Here is a 17,435-nt window from a genome sequence, read left to right as displayed (position 1 = left end):
ATGACACCGACAGTTGGATTCCAGGGGACGTGCTAACAATAAATTCTAGACGGAACATTAAAAATAAATTAATGCGTTAATAAAAGCTAAATGAACATTTTTCATTAACAAATTAATTAAAAAAAATAACCCCACAGCATGGGAATGACAGTTTTATTTCAGTTTTGTAAAACCTACGTAATTACTGTAGATAGTTGCAACATGCAGACGTAACCAAATCGTGACGCAGTCACGCACTGAAAACGCCTCAACCCGGCCACTGCACGCTTCACAGAGACACAAACGACAAGCATCATCGGCCCAGAGAGAGGAATTTAATCACGCTCCGCTTCCTTCTGGTACTGTTTGACTTCCTTTTATTTTTATTTTCCATTTTCTCCCAAAAAATTATAAATAGTTTAGTGATGGAAATCTGAAATTTGACAGCAGGAAGGTGCTCACGCTCGCCTGCCATCCGGTATATTACATAAAAGAAACATAGCGCCGGCGTCTCTTAACAATGAATGAGCTTTAAAGGTGTTTTAAGAGGGAAGAAGAAGATAGGGAAGAAGGAACCTGTATCAGTTCATACCGAATCGCTGCTAAGTGTCGCATTTAACCGCTCGCTATACTTCGTTATATTTTCTAATTTTAAAACTAAAATGGGCTGCAAGTCATGTCACGGGGCCGTGATGCAGGATTATATAATCCAGGATGGTTTAGGAAAGCTGATTAGGTCAACATCATCTGAAATTCCTACTGCGCATCTTTATTTAGACCGCAGAGCTGGTGGGTGTACCCTGGAGGCAGCTCCCAAACAGCCTATCATGGCTTTAACACTGTGACACATCGACAGGGACACGTTCACTCTCCTTACTATAACCCTGCCAGTTTGCAGTGTATCTATTCACGGCCATGTTTTCCTATTCAAACACTGATTAGCTTGTGCACTGCCGTGTGCACTCTTGTCAGTTTAAAGTCTTGTTTAACCAGAGGGACTTGGGTAATATCATGTTGCAGCTGCCAGATGGGTTCAAGAGTTTAACCTGGCTTACGTCATACCAGAGTTATTACAAAAATAACTTTTTATTCTTAATTTAAAATTAAAGTGTGAAGAACTCCAACTCAAAATAATCAAATGAACCATTGCTTGTTCTGACAAATACTGATAAAGACAAACATTCAGGTTTGTTCCTGTATATTTTTTGTTATAGTTAGTTTAATAAGTACACCATACTCTTGCAGTTAGTTGAATTAATGAATTCTAATTCTAATGTTTTTATGGTTATTTCAGTAAACTAAAAATCTATTACACATGTAGCTTCAAGTACCTATAATAATTGTTACATAAGCAAACTGGAAAGGCAACTTGAAAGATGACGTGAGTCACCTCAGAACTATTTAGTGTGCCACTTATTTCTCACCAATACTCAAGCATATTAAAAAGCAACAGTAAAGCAAATTGTCCTCAGTTAGAAAGGTTTTTAAGTCTATTTTTATGAGCAGGGAAAAGGTCTGGAACATAAGAGCTGAGTTACCATACTGCTGTGGGATTACCTTTTTGTAAACCCACCTTTAGTGTGGGTGTGTTTCACATTCAACACATTGTGCTGGATGTGAAAGAGAAGTGTTGTTCAGCAGACCTGTAAAGCCTATCCACTCTGTGGAATTTTCATGTTGCAGTATGCTCCAACTCTGATGACATTTTTTTTGGGAGGGGGGGGGCATACCAGCATGAAGTTGCAGGAACTGTTTTGTAATTGTTTAAATTCTTCTTATTTAGTTTAAATCTTTGAAATGTTACCATGTAACTGCATTACTATATGCTAAAGACATGTTCATGCAGTCCTAAATGTGCAGCTGCATGCCTGACCTGGCTACCCACAGTTCCCCATGGCTTCCCAGGAAGAGCTGGACCTCCGTGCTTTCCTTCTGGAGCTTTTCCTACAGGAAAGCATGAAGGGCTGGGCACGTCCAACACACCAGATCTGCTCTGTTCATTTGCCTGAGTTCTGACTGGCTAACCCACACAAACTGGCAGGTGACAAAGGACAAGATTCAGAGATGGCTGTTGTTGGAATGACTGAGCCCTCTAACAGCCCATGGTGAGAAGGATGGCAGTTTGTGGTTCTGCAAAAATGCCATCACCAAGAAGGACTCTTATCCACTCTCAACCTTGACCACATTGCAGGCTCTGGCTGGTTCAGCTCTCTCAATCTGCACAGTGGCTACTGGCAAGTGGAGCTAGCCATTACCATCAGAAAGAGCAAGGACTGTGGCAGTTCCACATCATGCCAATGTTGCTGGATTGGGCTCTGTAATTCAGCAACGTTGGAGTGGCTATGGAGAGAGTGCCAGTGAACATTCCTTGTAGCCGCTGTGCTGTGTACCTGGACACCCTATTGGTGCATGCCAAGGACTTTGACAGTCCTTGATTAGTTCTGTCCAGTGTCCAACGTGACTGAGGCCTTCACTGCTATTCGACAAGCTGTGGTTGAACCCTGCTACAGTGTCAGTTGCTAGCAAGGCAGATTCAGTTCCTGGGCCTTGTTGTTGGTACTTATGGTATACAGTAGCCACACTAATATGGCTAAGGTGGCTGCAGTCCAGGACTGGGCAACTCCTATAAATGTCAGAGCGCTTCAGAGCTTCTTTGGCCTGGCATCATGTTACTGCCACTTGTTGCCCTTTACTCGAGGCTAGGCCTAAGTAGTAAGCGTTATAGACCATTGTCTAGGTTTGGAAGAGTTATTGTGAGCTAAGAGTGATGTGCAATGAAATAGCTGGAGCCAGGAAATGAGCTAAAACAATTATTATTTTAAAAGGGAAAAAAAATAAAAAATGTATGTCAATTCTAAAGTTCACATTCAGTTTGTTTACATTCATTTCAATACCCACAGTCCTTTAAGTTTGAGTCTGTCCTTTTAGTCATCTTGTACTATTCCGTTTCTTTTTTAGTCAAGTGGTGTTCCGGATCTAGTGGTACTGTAATAGAGTGGTTACGAGACAAATGCTGTTCTCTGTTCAGGACTCCAGTTCTGGGCTCAGGCTCGCCATTTCCATTCAAAGGTGAAATTTGTTCAGTCACATACACACTGATTAAATAAAAAAGAAGTTTAATGAGACCTTACATCCATCGATTTTCTGCCACTTATCTGAGTTTGTGGGGTACCAGTCTAAGCAGACATGCCCAGCCCCCCCCCTACTCACAGGCTACCTCCTCCAGCTCATCTGGGTGGACACCGAGGCATTCCCAAGCCAGCCGGGAGATGTAATCTCTCCAATGTGTCCTGGGTGTGGAAGAACTTGACCGGCCTGCACAGAGTCCTGACCTCAACACCTTTGGGATGAATTAGAGCGGAGACTGCCAGCCAAACCTTTTTGTCCAACATCAGTGTCTAACCTCATAAATGTGCTTCAGGAAGAATGATCAAAAAATCCCATTAACACACTCCTAAACCTTGTGGAAAGCCTTCCAGAGGAATTGAAGCTGTTATAGCTGTAAATGGTGGGCCGACATCATTAAACCCTATGGATTAAAAATGGGATGCCACTCAAGTCCATATGTGTGTGAAGGCAGACAAGCAAATACTTTTGGCAAGATAGTATATGTCAAAGACTTATGTTGTAAAAGGACAGACTGGGTGGAAGCCAAAGTGGTTTTGGGTGGATCAGGTGAAGAATTCCAGACAAGACGCAAAGGTGTGGGGAGGGTTTTTCATTTGAACTTAAGCTGCTGTGCTATCAGATTTTGAGCTGCTGTGAGTAGTTTCCCTGCTCTGAATGCTTTTAAATATTTACAGATGTATCTTGTTCTTAATTATTGACATACTTGTTGGTTTTAAAAAAAGTTATTTATGGAATCATGTTAATGAGCTACTAGACATTAGATTCCTTTGACGTCCTCAACCTCCTTAGCCCTGCACAGCTCACTGCAAACATAAAATGTATATTGTGCTTATTATATCATATTATATTAGGATTTAAAATACTATTTATTATATATTATAATGGGCAAGATTGTGCTCTAGCTCATGTAGTTGGATATTTGTGTTAATTTTATTTGAGGCCACTTCACCTTGGCAACACTAAACAAAGACCACAACCCCATTTTAATCCACTGTGCATAGACCACATCTCCATAGGCCAGAGGCCTCAAATGCACACCAACCATATGATAACTGTGACAGTCTATGGCAGTTTTGGATAGCATTGCTTGACAGAGATGGAGCCTTAAATCTTTATTTTATCTAATTAGTTATATTTTTTCCAGAGGTGGGAAGTAACAAAATACAAATACTTTGTTACTATATTTAACTATATACTATACTACAAGTATCTGTTCTTTACTTGAGTATTTATTTTTCTGACAACTTTTTACTTTTACTCCTTACATTTTTACACAAATATGTGTACTTTCTACTCCTTACATTTTCAAAACAGACTCGTTACTTTATTGTTTCAGATATTTGAGGGAAGTTTTCATTTCCGGTCACTGCACCTTCAAACATCAAACCAATCTGAGCCTAAATGGAGGAACAATAACGCATAAGAGACAATCCTAGTAGAGTATCCACCATCACCGGGGCTTATCGCATACAAAGAGATCAAAGAGGCAAAACCATATAATTTATGTATCATTTATAGCGCTATAATCAGGGGTTAGAGTGGGCCAGACTGAGTGCCGATGTCTGTAAGTTGTAGTTATGGTACTTCAGCATCTAGCTAGCTCTACTGAAGAGGAGCAAAAATAAAGGGAGTAATGTGCTGCAGGTAAATGCAACATTTCTAAATGCTCAACAAATAGCAAACACAGAAAGTGTCTGTAGTTTAGCACACAGTGTGTCTGCTAGCTAAAGGTCCAGCTGCTGTATTTCCAGGGAGAGAAAAGAATGAGCGATAAATTCACTCAGAGATGGAGAAACATGTAAGAAAGAGCACAGGAAAGGAAGAAGAGAGGTTAGAGATAAAGGTAAGGACTGCAAAACAAACGGATGTATACTAATGTTGTGCAATTCAAAGATTGTATGAAAATACTGCAGTTTAGTGCTGGATAAACAGGTTAGTTTACTGTACTGTATTTACAGTAAAGCTCTGTGTTGGACTGGTGCACAGTGGCTGGGTTTCAGCTCGTGAAATACTGGGTTACATCTTTTTGAATTCAGTTCATCCACACAGAGCAGTAAACCTCAGAACAGGAGCAGCTGATCACAGCCTGCACACCAAAACAATTTACTGGAGCTCACAGTAGAAAGTTGTGATTCTTCTCCCCATGTGGAGCCACTACAGCTGATTTTAGGGTTCCCCCACTTTCTGAATCCCACTTTAACCCCTGAGTATACTCATTTTTGTGTTTAGTTGTGGAGGCACAGTCAACCTCTACAATGTAGGCAACAGCAAATAGAGCTGTTTTTAAATTCCCTTTCACAGCTTGTGTCCTACATGACATATATTAGGATAAAATTTTAGATTGGAATAATGTTTGTATTCTCATGTAATATTATTTTATGAGACTGAGAAAAGACCAAGGACATATAAAAACAATATTATTAGGCTGTGTGTATTTAGTCAACAGTAATATTAACTTTGGCTAGTAAACAACAGATTACCTAGTTGGCTAGTTCATGTGACTAGCCTCGTTCCATTTTGCCAATATAATATAAAAGGGTATAAAAATATTATAATGGTGGAATTTGACTCAGTCAACTCAAATACTATACTTAAGTAAAGATTCAGGTTATATTTATTTCCATTCATCCCACTTCTTTTATTCTGCTATGCTACATCTCAGAAACAAATATTGCTCTTTTAATATATTGCAACCACTGAAGCTGTTTTGAAAGCTGTGGCTGCAGTGGTAAATTTAATGTATATCTCCCATAATGTTCCTTGTGTCTAGGGGAAAGAAATCACAAGATTTTCATATTTGTGATAAAATAAAATGGCAAAGATATTGGAAGGCAGATTGGCCAGATTTTTTTTTGAGAACTGGCTCTAACAGGATAGACATGACATCCTTATAAAATATGCTGTAATATTCTCAATTAAATTACCCGAAAATATATAAAGCATGTGAATGTCTATAACAGTAATGTATAACAGACACATAAATGAAGCAGTAATATTCCATCCGTTCATTTTCTACTGCTTATCTGGCACCTGGCATAGACCTTACCAGGGAGGCTGAGGAGTGTGAACCCCCAGGATTGGGTCGCGGGGGCTGTAGCCTAAGCAGAGAAGCCCAGACCTCCCTCTCCCCAGCCACCTCCACCAGCCCATTCTGGGGGACCCAAAGTGGTTCCCAGGCCAGCTGAGAGATATAATCTCTCTAGCGTGTCCTGGGTCTGCCTCGGGGCCTCCGCCTGGTAGGACATGCCTGGAACACCTCACCCAAGAGGCACCCAGGAGGCATCCTATTCAGGTGCCCGAACCACCTTAACTGGCTCCTTTTGATGTGGAGGAGCAGCGGCTCCATTCCACTGCGAGCAGGAGGCCACCACCTGATGAAGCCAACAGGACCGCATCATCCACAAAGAGCAGAGATGAGATTCTGACCTTACCGGGGAGGCTGAGGAGTGAGATTCCCCCAATAGTTGGAGCACACCCTCTGGTCTCCCTTCTTAAAAATGGGGACCACCACCCCAGTCTGCCAATCCAGTGGCATCACCCCAGATCTCCACGTGATGTTGCAGAGGTTTGTCAACCAAGACAGCCCTACAACATCCAGAGCCTTCAGGAACTAATGGCGAATCTTGTCCACCCCAGGGGCCCTGCCACCAAGGAGTTGTTTAACCACCTCAGTGACCTCACCCCCAGTGGCCGTGTTGTTTCTTGATTTTGATGCCATGATGTTGTGTTTGAAGAAATCCTTATGAATAACATAAGGTTTATTTACAAAAAAGACAATGTCAAAACAGACGCTCGAGACATCTGGGTGAGAGAAAGCCAATGATCTTCTGCACACCTCAACAAAGGGAACACAAAGATTATATAGGATTAGTGAAACCCCCCACATTCCTAACTTTCCATATATGGCTATGAAAACAGCTTCAACCCCTAATCTATAGCTGGACATATGGTCAACTCCTTATATGGAAGCAAGAGAGCCTACAAGGGGCCCTTTGTGCATTCCTTGTACTGATGTCAAACCTTTATGTTCATCCCAAGTTACCCTTCTGCACAAACTAACAAAGGCTTTAAGGAAAGAGACCATATATGCATATATAGAATTTAACATAGCAGTACAGACACCACAGCCGCTTTTCCACCAACGGGGTTTCGGTGCCGTTGCCAGTATTTGAACCGTTCAGTGTTTTTTCCACCGTGAACGCACTCGGTGTTTGGCCGAAAAACAGGTTCAACTCAGGCCCCGCAAGCTAGCTGGTCTCGAACCAAGAACGCGAGATGAAAGCGGCAGAAGGACGTGACTCTGCCATCTCAACATCAAGTTTTCTACCATATTACATTTGTATTACATGAGAAAACCGAAGCGATTTTCATGGCTGTGAATTAAGTTGGGCCCTAAGGCTGAACTTGCTGCTTTGTATCAGTTCATATCACAGATAAAAGGACACAAAGTGCGTACTTGTCATCTTGCTTGTAATCACTGTCTGTGTTTATCTCTGTGCTGCACACAGATGCTGCAATAGTTTTGTTTGGACCGTAAAATGTGTTCGCAGAAGAAGAAATGGGAGCATATCCTCCCACATTTGCGGTCTTCGGCTTCCGTGTCCAGACGAGGACCCACCCACATTCATACGTAAAGGAGCAGTTCACAGAAGCGCGGTGGAAACCCAGGCCTGTTCTTAAGCATTTTGCCGGTACACTGAAACTGACACCAGCACTGGCACGAGCACTGGCACCTCGGCGGTGGAAAAGCAGCAAGTGATGGGCAAGTCATCCCCCCTCATCCCCAGACTGTGCTTCCACTACAGAAGGCATGTCAGTAGGATTAAGGAGGTCCTCGAAGTATTCCTTCCACTGCCTGACTATAGCCTCAGTTGAAGTGAGCAGCGCCCCACTCGCACCATAGACCATGTGAGTAGAGCAGGGCTTTCTCCTCCTGAGCTGCCTGATGGTTTGCCAGAATCGCTTCGAAGTCATTCGAAAGTCTTTATCCATGGTCTCACCGAACTCCTCCCACACCCAAGTTTTTGGTTCGGCCACTGCCCAAGCCACGTTCCGCTTGGCCTGCCGGTACCTGTCAGCTGCCTCCGGAGTCCCACAGGCTAACCAAGCCCGATAGGACTCCTTCAGCTTGATGGCTCACTTCACCTCTGGTGACCACCATCTGATTTAGGGATTACCACCACGACAGGCACAAACCACCACAGCTCTGAACAGTAGCCTCAACAGTCAGAATCAATTTATTGTCATTACATGTCAGACATGTAATGAAAAGGAGTTCCACAACACCCATCCAAGAAAAGACAAACAAATCAAACAAACAGGGGAGATAAGTGTCTGCGGCCTTGCAGCCATCAAAGGTGCTGTCGTTTTACAAAGATAAGAGGGAAACAAAGTGAACACAATAGGATAGGTGAGGAGGAAAAAAAAAAGCATCATATTTTGCCCCATAATGGGGGCACAGTATGAGGTTGAAAAAAACCTCTGCATAGTAAGCACATATGGCATATAGCATGGGAGCGCTAGGGTGTGGAGGGGTGGGGATGGAAGGAAGCCAGCTGAGGGAAGTGGGTTCGGGTTACTGTGGGCTGACTAAGCTCCTCCCTCAGCCAACAGTTCCTGATAAGAGGTGGAATGTTCATCAGCAGCTTGGTCAAGGGATATCAGTTCACACAGATCAGAAGACCAAGACAAGCGGGGTGGGGTTGGGTGGGTAGAGCATCTATTTACATAACATCCAGGAGAAAAATGAGATAACCAGCAATCCAAGGCCGCCAGGGAGCCAAATTCCAGATTCTACAATTTTTTTTTTTTAATTAATTAATTTATTTTTATAATTTTTTTATTAATTTATTTTTTTTAATCTACAATTGTTTTGGTACAGGCTGTCACTGATTAATTTGTTGACAGTCTTATAGTCTTTCTGGCACCTCTCAATGATGAAAAATCCAATTATTTGAATTTTCTTGGTTCGTTCCTCGCCGTGCAGAAACAGCCACGTCTCCAAGATCTAATCCCTTCCGATTCAGCTCCAGATATACTGAGTCTGAGTTTGAGTTTGTACTGCTCTGCATTCCCATCACAGGCAGCCTTACCAAGGCCCGAACTGCTGCCCAGACTTCCCGAATTTCTCGATGAGCCAAGTATCCCCAAGTCCAATCAGGAGAAATCCTGGTATCAATAAGCCAAATATATATGCCGCGTCCTCAATCGACAGTACAGCCATGCACATCATCTTCCACCCTCTACAGGAATCCATAATGTAGCCAGCCAGATATGTCAACCGGATAAGAGGAAAGAGGGTTCTCCTTTCCCCAATCTTCTCATGGTGAAAATTTGATCAGTCAATAGCATTGAGAGACCAGCTGACCAGATCCATAATTTTAATTTCCAGTTCGGAAGATGTGTGAAGAGAGGCTCTAAAGCAGCGAAGCCACCCAGCAGGACAATGGAGTCACTGGATGGAGCACCCTTGAGCACCCTGCCCAGCGACTAGAAAAGGGTCTGACAATGGGTTCAAAGATTTCATCCTAATACCTAATGGCAGACAGGGTGCTGTTGCGTCCTCATCTGAGAAAAGCACAGGGTGCCAGTGGTGGACCTGCCAAATCTGGTATTCTATGGAAAATGCCAATCGGGCTCCATGGTGCCAGGCAGTGAGCACTGGCCCCACTAGAGGGGGTCGGGCCTTCAGGTCCCCCTCATGAAATCTGTTTCTAATTGTTTTGTCAGAGACATTCACACCAATGGTCTGATGAAGGTAATTTTGTAGGACTCTGGCAGTGCTCATCCTGTTCCTCCTTGCACAAAGGACCAGATACCCATTCTGTGTGGCAGGCCGTTTTAACATAAAATCCGATTCACCACACTTACATTCCAGATATCTGAAATTGATTTATGACTAGATGTATTAATAAATTAAGATATCTCTAATTATATTTTGACTAGACAAAATACTTATATGAGATATCACTAATTACATTCTGACTTGTCGAAATGACGTCAGATTTACCATTCATTTGTATGGTGGCTTCAATTCGAGATATCTTCAATGAATTACTGACTATCTGAAACTCACATTTCAGATATCTACAATTAAATTATGACTAGTCATAAAGTGAATTTGAGATATCTTGTTTTTTTATTCTGACTAGTCATAATTCTAATAAAAGATATCTTAAATGACACCCTAATTTAAGATATCTTTAATGTATTTTTAGATAGGCGATATATAATTTTGACTAGTGCAAATTAAATTCTAGATATCTTGAAAGCAAATAATGACTAGGCAAAACTAAATTAGAGATATCTAGAACTGTAATTTTGACTAATCAAAATGCCTTTTAAGATATCTCAAAACGAATTATAGATATCTTGAATTAGACGGCTTTTCTATTTAAGATATCATAAATTAATATTCTGACTAGTCAGAATGACGTTTGAGATATCTTGAATTACGTAGCATTTTGGCAGAATGTTTATGAGGCAGTTTGTTAAAACGGCCTGCCATAAAATCAGAGATTCTGTGCAGATTTCTTTTTTTTTTTTTTTTTTCTGTGCAGATTTGTTAAGCAGTCTTTACGTGCACGATTCTCGCGCTCTCCGCATATCCCATACTGAAGAGCTCTTTCTATATTGCTGCATTTTATTACAATTTTGTCCACAATGGCCAGCGCCATTGCAGCCACATGAAATTCTACACAGGCAATTGTTTGGACAGCTCAGTACAGAACAAGGGGGCTTACATGCAATCGTTAAATTCAGATATCTAAAACGTAATTTTGACAAGTCATAATTATGTTTGAGATATGTTAAATTGTAATTACGGATGTGTGACCCGTCAAATGACGAATCCGTTGACGTCATTTGAGATATCTTGAAAGGAATTTTGACTTGTCAAAATATTATTGAAGCTATCTTGAATTATTATTCTTACTAGTCAGAATGTAATTGTGGATATCTTAAATTACCATTCCGGATAGTCAAAATGTAGTTTTGTTTAGTCAAAATGCAGTTTTAGATATCTGAAATGTAATTACGGATAGTCAGACAAACGGATTTTATGTTAAAACAGTCTGCCATAGTTCTGCTGATGGACCTTCTACAGCCCTGTCCAGCTCTGCTAGAGTAGCTGCCTGTCTCTTGGAATGTCCTCCATGCTCTTGAGACTGTGCTGGGAGACACACCAAACCTTCTGGCAGTGCCACATATTGATGTGCCATCCTGGATGAATTGGTGTAGGTGAAGTTAAAGAAAAACTTGGCTCTGACTCTTTGGCTGCAGTGTTGGAAAGAAACCCTAGTTTGTTCCGGTTTTCTTCTGAGTAACAAGTACTAAGATGTCTTAGCTTTACGGAAGCCTTTTTTTGTTATAATAAAGCAACAGGGTTAGGGTTAACACTATTGACAAAAATAATTTACTCCTAGTGCCTAATCTTTCTTGTTTGTGCTCAAATTTGCAGATATATCACCTAGCATAAAACGGAATGAAGGCAATGTTTCTCCAGCTTAGCCGTGTGATCCGTGCTGCACCCGCTCTCCGCTGTGGCATCCATTCTGGGACATGTCCCGCCTCAGCTGCTGCCGCCAAAAAGAGGGCTGAGTGCCTACTGACTTCAGAGGAAATCTACGCTCGTGAGGACAAGTATGGAGCACACAACTACCATCCCCTGCCTGTGGCCTTGGAGAGAGGGGAAGGTAAGTTTGTCCTATGACACTTAAAATAAATGATCTCACCCTGCATCCTCTTCTGGCACACCAACCTGCTGCATGTCCTTTCTGACTATATCCATAAACTTCTTCTGTTGTCTTTCTCTTCTCCTCCTGCCTAGCAGCTCGATCTTTAACATCATCTGCTCAATATATCCACCATCCCTCCTCTGCACATGTCCAAACGATGTGTGTCCATCTGGTTTTCTTCTTTACTCCAGGCATCAACGTGTGGGATGTGGAGGGGAACCGTTATTATGACTTCCTCAGTGCATACAGTGCTGTAAACCAGGGCCACTGCCATCCCAAGATCATAGCTGCACTCACTTCCCAAGCATCTAAGCTTGCCCTGACTTCCAGAGCATTTTATAATGATGTACTGGGAGCCTATGAGGAGTACATCACCAACATGTTTGGCTATGATAAAGTTTTGCCCATGAATACAGGTAACACCTAATGACGATTGTATGAGCTATCTTCAGAGGTCATCATGAGTAGATTTGTTGACTCCTCTTTTACTATAATTTAGGTGTTGAAGGTGGTGAGACTGCCTGCAAGCTCGCACGCAAGTGGGCCTACAATGTAAAGGGGGTTCCTAAAAACAAGGCGAAAATAATTTTTGCAAGTAAGTCAGTCTTTTTTTTTTTTTTTTATGTAAATTTACTTCACAGTTTTGGTGTTTGCCAATTTTGTCACCTTACTTGATGTGTAATTAGAGAAATTTGAGTCAAAATCATGTGCATCTCTGACACATCATTCCTGCAGAAATAGACCCAACATTCCTAAGATTTACTTTAATAAGATAAGCTTACCCAAGATTTCTTGACTTGACAGGCACAATAACCTACTCTACTAATATGGGACCAGTGAGCTAAACCAAGCAAGTTACTTCTTAGAAATTATATATTTCAGATGTTCCTTGTTTGTTTAAAGAAAACCAAAATAAAACTGATAGCGATATGATATAAAATGCCATCTTCTTTATTCCTCTTGATTAGATGGAAACTTCTGGGGCCGCACCTTGGCAGCCATTTCCAGCTCCACTGATCCCAGTAGTTACGAGGGTTTTGGTCCCTACATGCCAGGATTTGAACTGGTCCCGTTCAATGACATTCCTGCACTGGAGGTACAGGTTTTCATGCACTAGATTTTCTGTCATGTACAGTGGGATAGATTTGAGTTTTATGTTGTCACAAGCATCTAATATAGTCTGTGACACCCTTTCTGTGTATGTACACATGAGGAACAAGTTATTCACTGAATCTTTGCAACTGCAGACTTTGTTTCAAAATAGGAAGTGAATAATTGACTGAAGTATCGTTTACTTATTGACAGTTATCCCACATGCATATCTTCTCTCCCCCCATCCCCCCCATCCTGTCTCCAGAAAGCCCTTCAAGACCAAAATGTTGCAGCTTTCATGGTGGAGCCCATCCAAGGGGAAGCTGGTGTGGTGGTGCCTGACCAGGGCTACCTGACTAAAGTCAGAGAACTTTGCACAAAATACAATGTAAGTGTTGAGAAACACACAGAAAAGAAATGTTATGAGTGATTACCTACAGGCCAATAAGGAAACAGGTTTGCCTTCAAACTGAACTGGAGTCTGGTGTCTGCTATAAAAACAGAAATATATTTTGAACATTTCCTGACGCTTGCTTCACGCTGTTTTATGGTTTCAAGCGTGTGAATGTTGGCATCAAATAGCAGGCATTCATTTGAGGTAGTAATTTTTAGGTGGTTGATAAAAGCTGAAAGAGAATCATTCCAACTTTTTTGGAAACAGTTGTACAGTATAATGAATTAGTAGACTATTTATGTACCAGTAACATAAATGAAGGCATCTCAGAAAGTACTTAGTCAGGCTTTGGTTTATTCTTAGACACCAAGATGTCCATTTTTACTCAACACTAGTCTATTTCATTACTATTAGTTAGAGGTTAAGTGGTTGTGAGATTGCTGCTGTTTTTTGTTCAGGTGTTGTGGATTGCGGATGAGGTCCAGACAGGTTTGGCACGTACTGGCCGACGGTTGGCTGTGGACCACGAAGAAGTTCGTCCAGATATTGTTATTCTGGGCAAAGCTCTTTCCGGAGGTGTTTATCCAGTAAGTATTTTACTTTGGTTCAGTCACGCTTTGTTAGAAGTTGCAAACCTTATGGAGATTCAGGGGCTTGTAAGACATAGTAGTTCACCTAATTTGTTTTTGTCTGCACTAGGTATCTGCTGTACTATGTGATGACGAGATAATGTTGACCATTAAGCCTGGTGAGCACGGGTCCACATATGGAGGTAACCCAGTGGCTTGTCGGGTGGCTATGGCTGCACTAGAGGTCAGTGTTAAAGTGCACTTTACTTTTTCCTTATCAGTTTAAAACACATTAAATAAAATGAACATCATAAATGTGGCATAAAGTTGACAATATCAGAAGAAGACTTAAAATCAGAAGTAGAGTTTGTACTTTAATAATCAGCGTGTTTGTTTTTCATTCTTGCTGTTCTTATTTGTAGGTGTTGGAGGAGGAGAAGCTGGCAGAGAATGCCCAGAGGATGGGGGAGAAGCTGCGGGCTGAGCTGAGCAAGCTGCCCAAAGACATTGTGGCAACAGTGAGAGGGAAAGGCCTCCTCAATGCAGTCGTCATCAAAGAGACCAGAGGTACAGTGATGATCATTATTTGGTATTTAAGATAAGCATCTTGACTAGAATCTTTAAATATTTTAGAAAGTGGAATCACAATATCCAGATTTTAGCAGTGCTGTCATGTTTTAACAGAAAACCTGTCTAAGCTATATTAAAACAATCTTCCGCAGACTACGATGCATGGAGAGTGTGCTTGCGTCTTCGGGACAATGGGCTGCTGGCCAAACCCACCCATGGTGACATCATCCGCCTGGCTCCTCCCCTCATCATCAAGGAGCATGAGCTCGAAGATTGCATTGATATCATCCAAAGAACCATTATGTCTTTCTAAATGGTAACAACTGAAGAACACATTGACATTCTTCAAACTGCTAATCCGCATTAGCAGAAGCTGTGGTTGGTCAAAAAGTAGCTGATTTACTTTGATTTTTCATTGTTTTTGCAGAGGCAGAATTTCCTTGGTAGTCATTCCTGTAGAAATACAGTACAATAGTGCTGTATATGTAGTGTTTGTTTCTTTGAGGTCAGTGATATTGTACAGAGAAACGGCTGGAAAGAAAGTGTCAGACTGCCTCAGGAAAGACTGCAAAAATTAGAGAAGTGAAGGTGTTTTTTTTTTTTTTCCTTATTTTACTTTTACACTCAGTAAGCGAGTAAATAAGTTTACTTTCAAATAATTTATTTTTCAAGAAGGAAAAGGTCAAAAGTTAGAGTTTTCCATTTAAGAAGCATCACATCAAACATTTACAAGGCTGGCAGAGCACCATCTCGTGAAATCCTTTCAGATTACAAGATTACATTATAACTTTTAGTCTGGTGTTAGGTGTTTTATTAGAATGCAGGAAATCTGAAAATCTTCTTGCTAAACATCTTTGTCCTTAAATATAACATCAAAACAAAACCAACATTTTTGACAAGGGTACACAAATTATTGTGTGTTGCTGGAAGAAATGATCTCAGATGATTGCAATAATTGAACTTCTAAAATGTGATCAAGAGGTCTTTACACTTCATACTGAAGGATCTGGCATATTGATTTATATAACATCACGTTGTATAAGCACTACTGAAGGTTGGGAGGGCTTGTGCTGCTAGCTACACCTAGTTTGGTGTAAAATATTTACTGTATTTATGTACTACATTTTTACAGTATGTAAAGATTGTCATCATAAGGCAATTGCACCTTTATGTTGTTGAATCAGTTTTTCTCTAAATAAATTAGTTCACACCTTTCTCTTGTCTCTTGCTGCTTGCTTGCACCATTAGTTTAGCGTGCCACGAAGTGAGTTCAGTGAGTCACTCAGATGACTTTGCTGATTAAAATCTGGAAGATAGCCCATGTAAAAGGACCTTATCTTGGTTGTACCTAACTTGTAATGGATGGATGGATGGAAATGGGGCTAAGTTCTGTGTTAAATGAGGTTTCTATTTTACGCTTTGTCCTTTGGAAAGGGTTTCTATTTAACTAAGCAAAAACATCCAGATTAATCAGTAGTTTAAAAAAAAAGATGGGAAAAAATTTGGAACGCAGATCCATAAACATGCTTCTAATTTGCTTTAAAAAAATATTCATTAAGCATATGGCTAATTTACCATGTCAATTTATCATGTCACAAAAATTTTTCCTTTGCATTATATATTTAAAATATTTGCAATGAATATAAATGTAACACTAGAGGGTGCTGTGCCCTTTTTGAAATGAAACAGGATCCAAAAAAGTATCCAAAGCAAACACAATGTGCAGGGAGAAAATTCAAGCCCTACTGATGACTTAAGGTATGCAGCATTTCTTTAAAACCATTAAACCACAAATTGGATGATCCACCTTTTTGCATGTCTAAGAATCCTTCAGACTAGTACTACACAGAGCCTTCTACTGACTGTGATTTGACCCTTGTCATGCCCTGAATACAAACTATTTTGAACTTGAGTGAGAGCTAGCTTTTTAAATATGGCTTTTTGTGAAGCAGTGGTGCAGCTTATTCTGTACTCAGGTGAGTGGATGTTTTTATTTTATAAGCCAGGAAGGATGAAACAGTCAGGTAAATGGCTTCACTGAAGATGTCATCTAAAATTTCAGGATGTGAAGGACTACTTTAATTAAGTCTGCCAACACCTCTTCACAGTAGTCTCACAGCAAGACACTCTGGTCAGTCGAGTGAAATAAAAGTCACATGAATTCCTATCTGAGGCCACACACACACTCACAAAAACAAAAAAATCTTTCCTTGCAGCATCAGTGTAGCCTAATATCCCCAATTTTTTTTTTAAATCAATTGCTTACAAGAAAAAAAAATCATAATGAATTATACTTAAAGCAAACTAAGAAGGAGAGATTCCAGAGTTGGTGGGCCAATGTTGCAAAAGCTCTGTCTCTTTTTGTTTTCAGCCTCGTGTGATGCACAGCCAGTAGGCCCTGATCACATGGTCTCAGGGACCTGATGTGGACATATGGATGTAAAAGGTCACAGATATAAGCTGGTGCTTGTCTATGAAGAGCTCTAAAAGTCAAAACCAGAATCGTAAAATGGACTCTCAATTTAATGGGCAGCTAGTGCAGCTGGGTGAGCAATGGTGTGCCAAAGTACTTGGAAGACTTAGTCAGAACCCTCGCATCAGCATTCTGAACAACATTTCAAGGAAGTTTTGCAAGTGAACAATGAATTACAGTAATCCAAATGTGATGAAATAAATGCATGAATAATAATCTCCAGTTCAGAGCATGACATAATGGGTCTTATTTTGGCAACATTTCTTAAGAGTTAAAAGAAGAGTGAATCAGAGATTTTGACATGAACATTAAGAGTGAATGCTGAGTCAAAAGTTACGTCAAGGTTTGGCAAGAGGACCAAGAGTTTCCTTTATCTCAGGCACAAATTTGTCAGGGGCACAAACAAGGACTTCAGTTTTTGCTTCATTAAGTTGGAGAAAGCTGTCAGTCATCCAACTTTTGATAGCGTCTAAGCACCAATTCAGGATCTGTAG

General features: G+C 40.8%; 1 protein-coding gene across 1 annotated transcript; it reads left to right on the top strand.

The window, feature by feature from the left end:
- Window positions 1-218: 218 nt before the first annotated feature.
- oat (ornithine aminotransferase) lies at window positions 219-15,683 on the top strand. Its single transcript, XM_030754957.1, has 10 exons — window positions 219-338; window positions 11,567-11,801; window positions 12,035-12,259; window positions 12,343-12,438; window positions 12,812-12,939; window positions 13,201-13,323; window positions 13,788-13,916; window positions 14,029-14,142; window positions 14,321-14,465; window positions 14,621-15,683. The coding sequence occupies exons 2-10, from the start codon at window positions 11,591-11,593 to the stop codon at window positions 14,779-14,781; spliced, it is 1,332 nt and encodes a 443-aa protein (XP_030610817.1). The 5' UTR covers window positions 219-338; window positions 11,567-11,590; the 3' UTR covers window positions 14,782-15,683.
- The last annotated feature ends 1,752 nt before the right edge of the window (window positions 15,684-17,435 follow it).

Source organism: Archocentrus centrarchus, chromosome 19 (assembly GCF_007364275.1).
Source record: "Archocentrus centrarchus isolate MPI-CPG fArcCen1 chromosome 19, fArcCen1, whole genome shotgun sequence".
In the NCBI taxonomy this organism is placed as follows: domain Eukaryota; kingdom Metazoa; phylum Chordata; class Actinopteri; order Cichliformes; family Cichlidae; genus Archocentrus; species Archocentrus centrarchus.
The sequence above is the reverse complement of the archived record's forward strand: the minus strand, read 5'-3'. Positions and strand labels throughout refer to the sequence as shown.

What these genes read in the sequence shown, in the direction of transcription:
- oat (XM_030754957.1), top strand. Translation starts at nt 11,591, where the DNA reads ATGAAGGCAATGTTTCTCCAGCTTAGCCGTGTGATCCGTGCTGCACCC. An exon ending in AGTTTTGCCCATGAATACAG is followed by an intron (nt 12,260 to 12,342) that starts GTAACACCTAAT and finishes ACTATAATTTAG; the next exon opens with GTGTTGAAGGTGGTGAGACT. An exon ending in TTTCCGGAGGTGTTTATCCA is followed by an intron (nt 13,917 to 14,028) that starts GTAAGTATTTTA and finishes TGTCTGCACTAG; the next exon opens with GTATCTGCTGTACTATGTGA.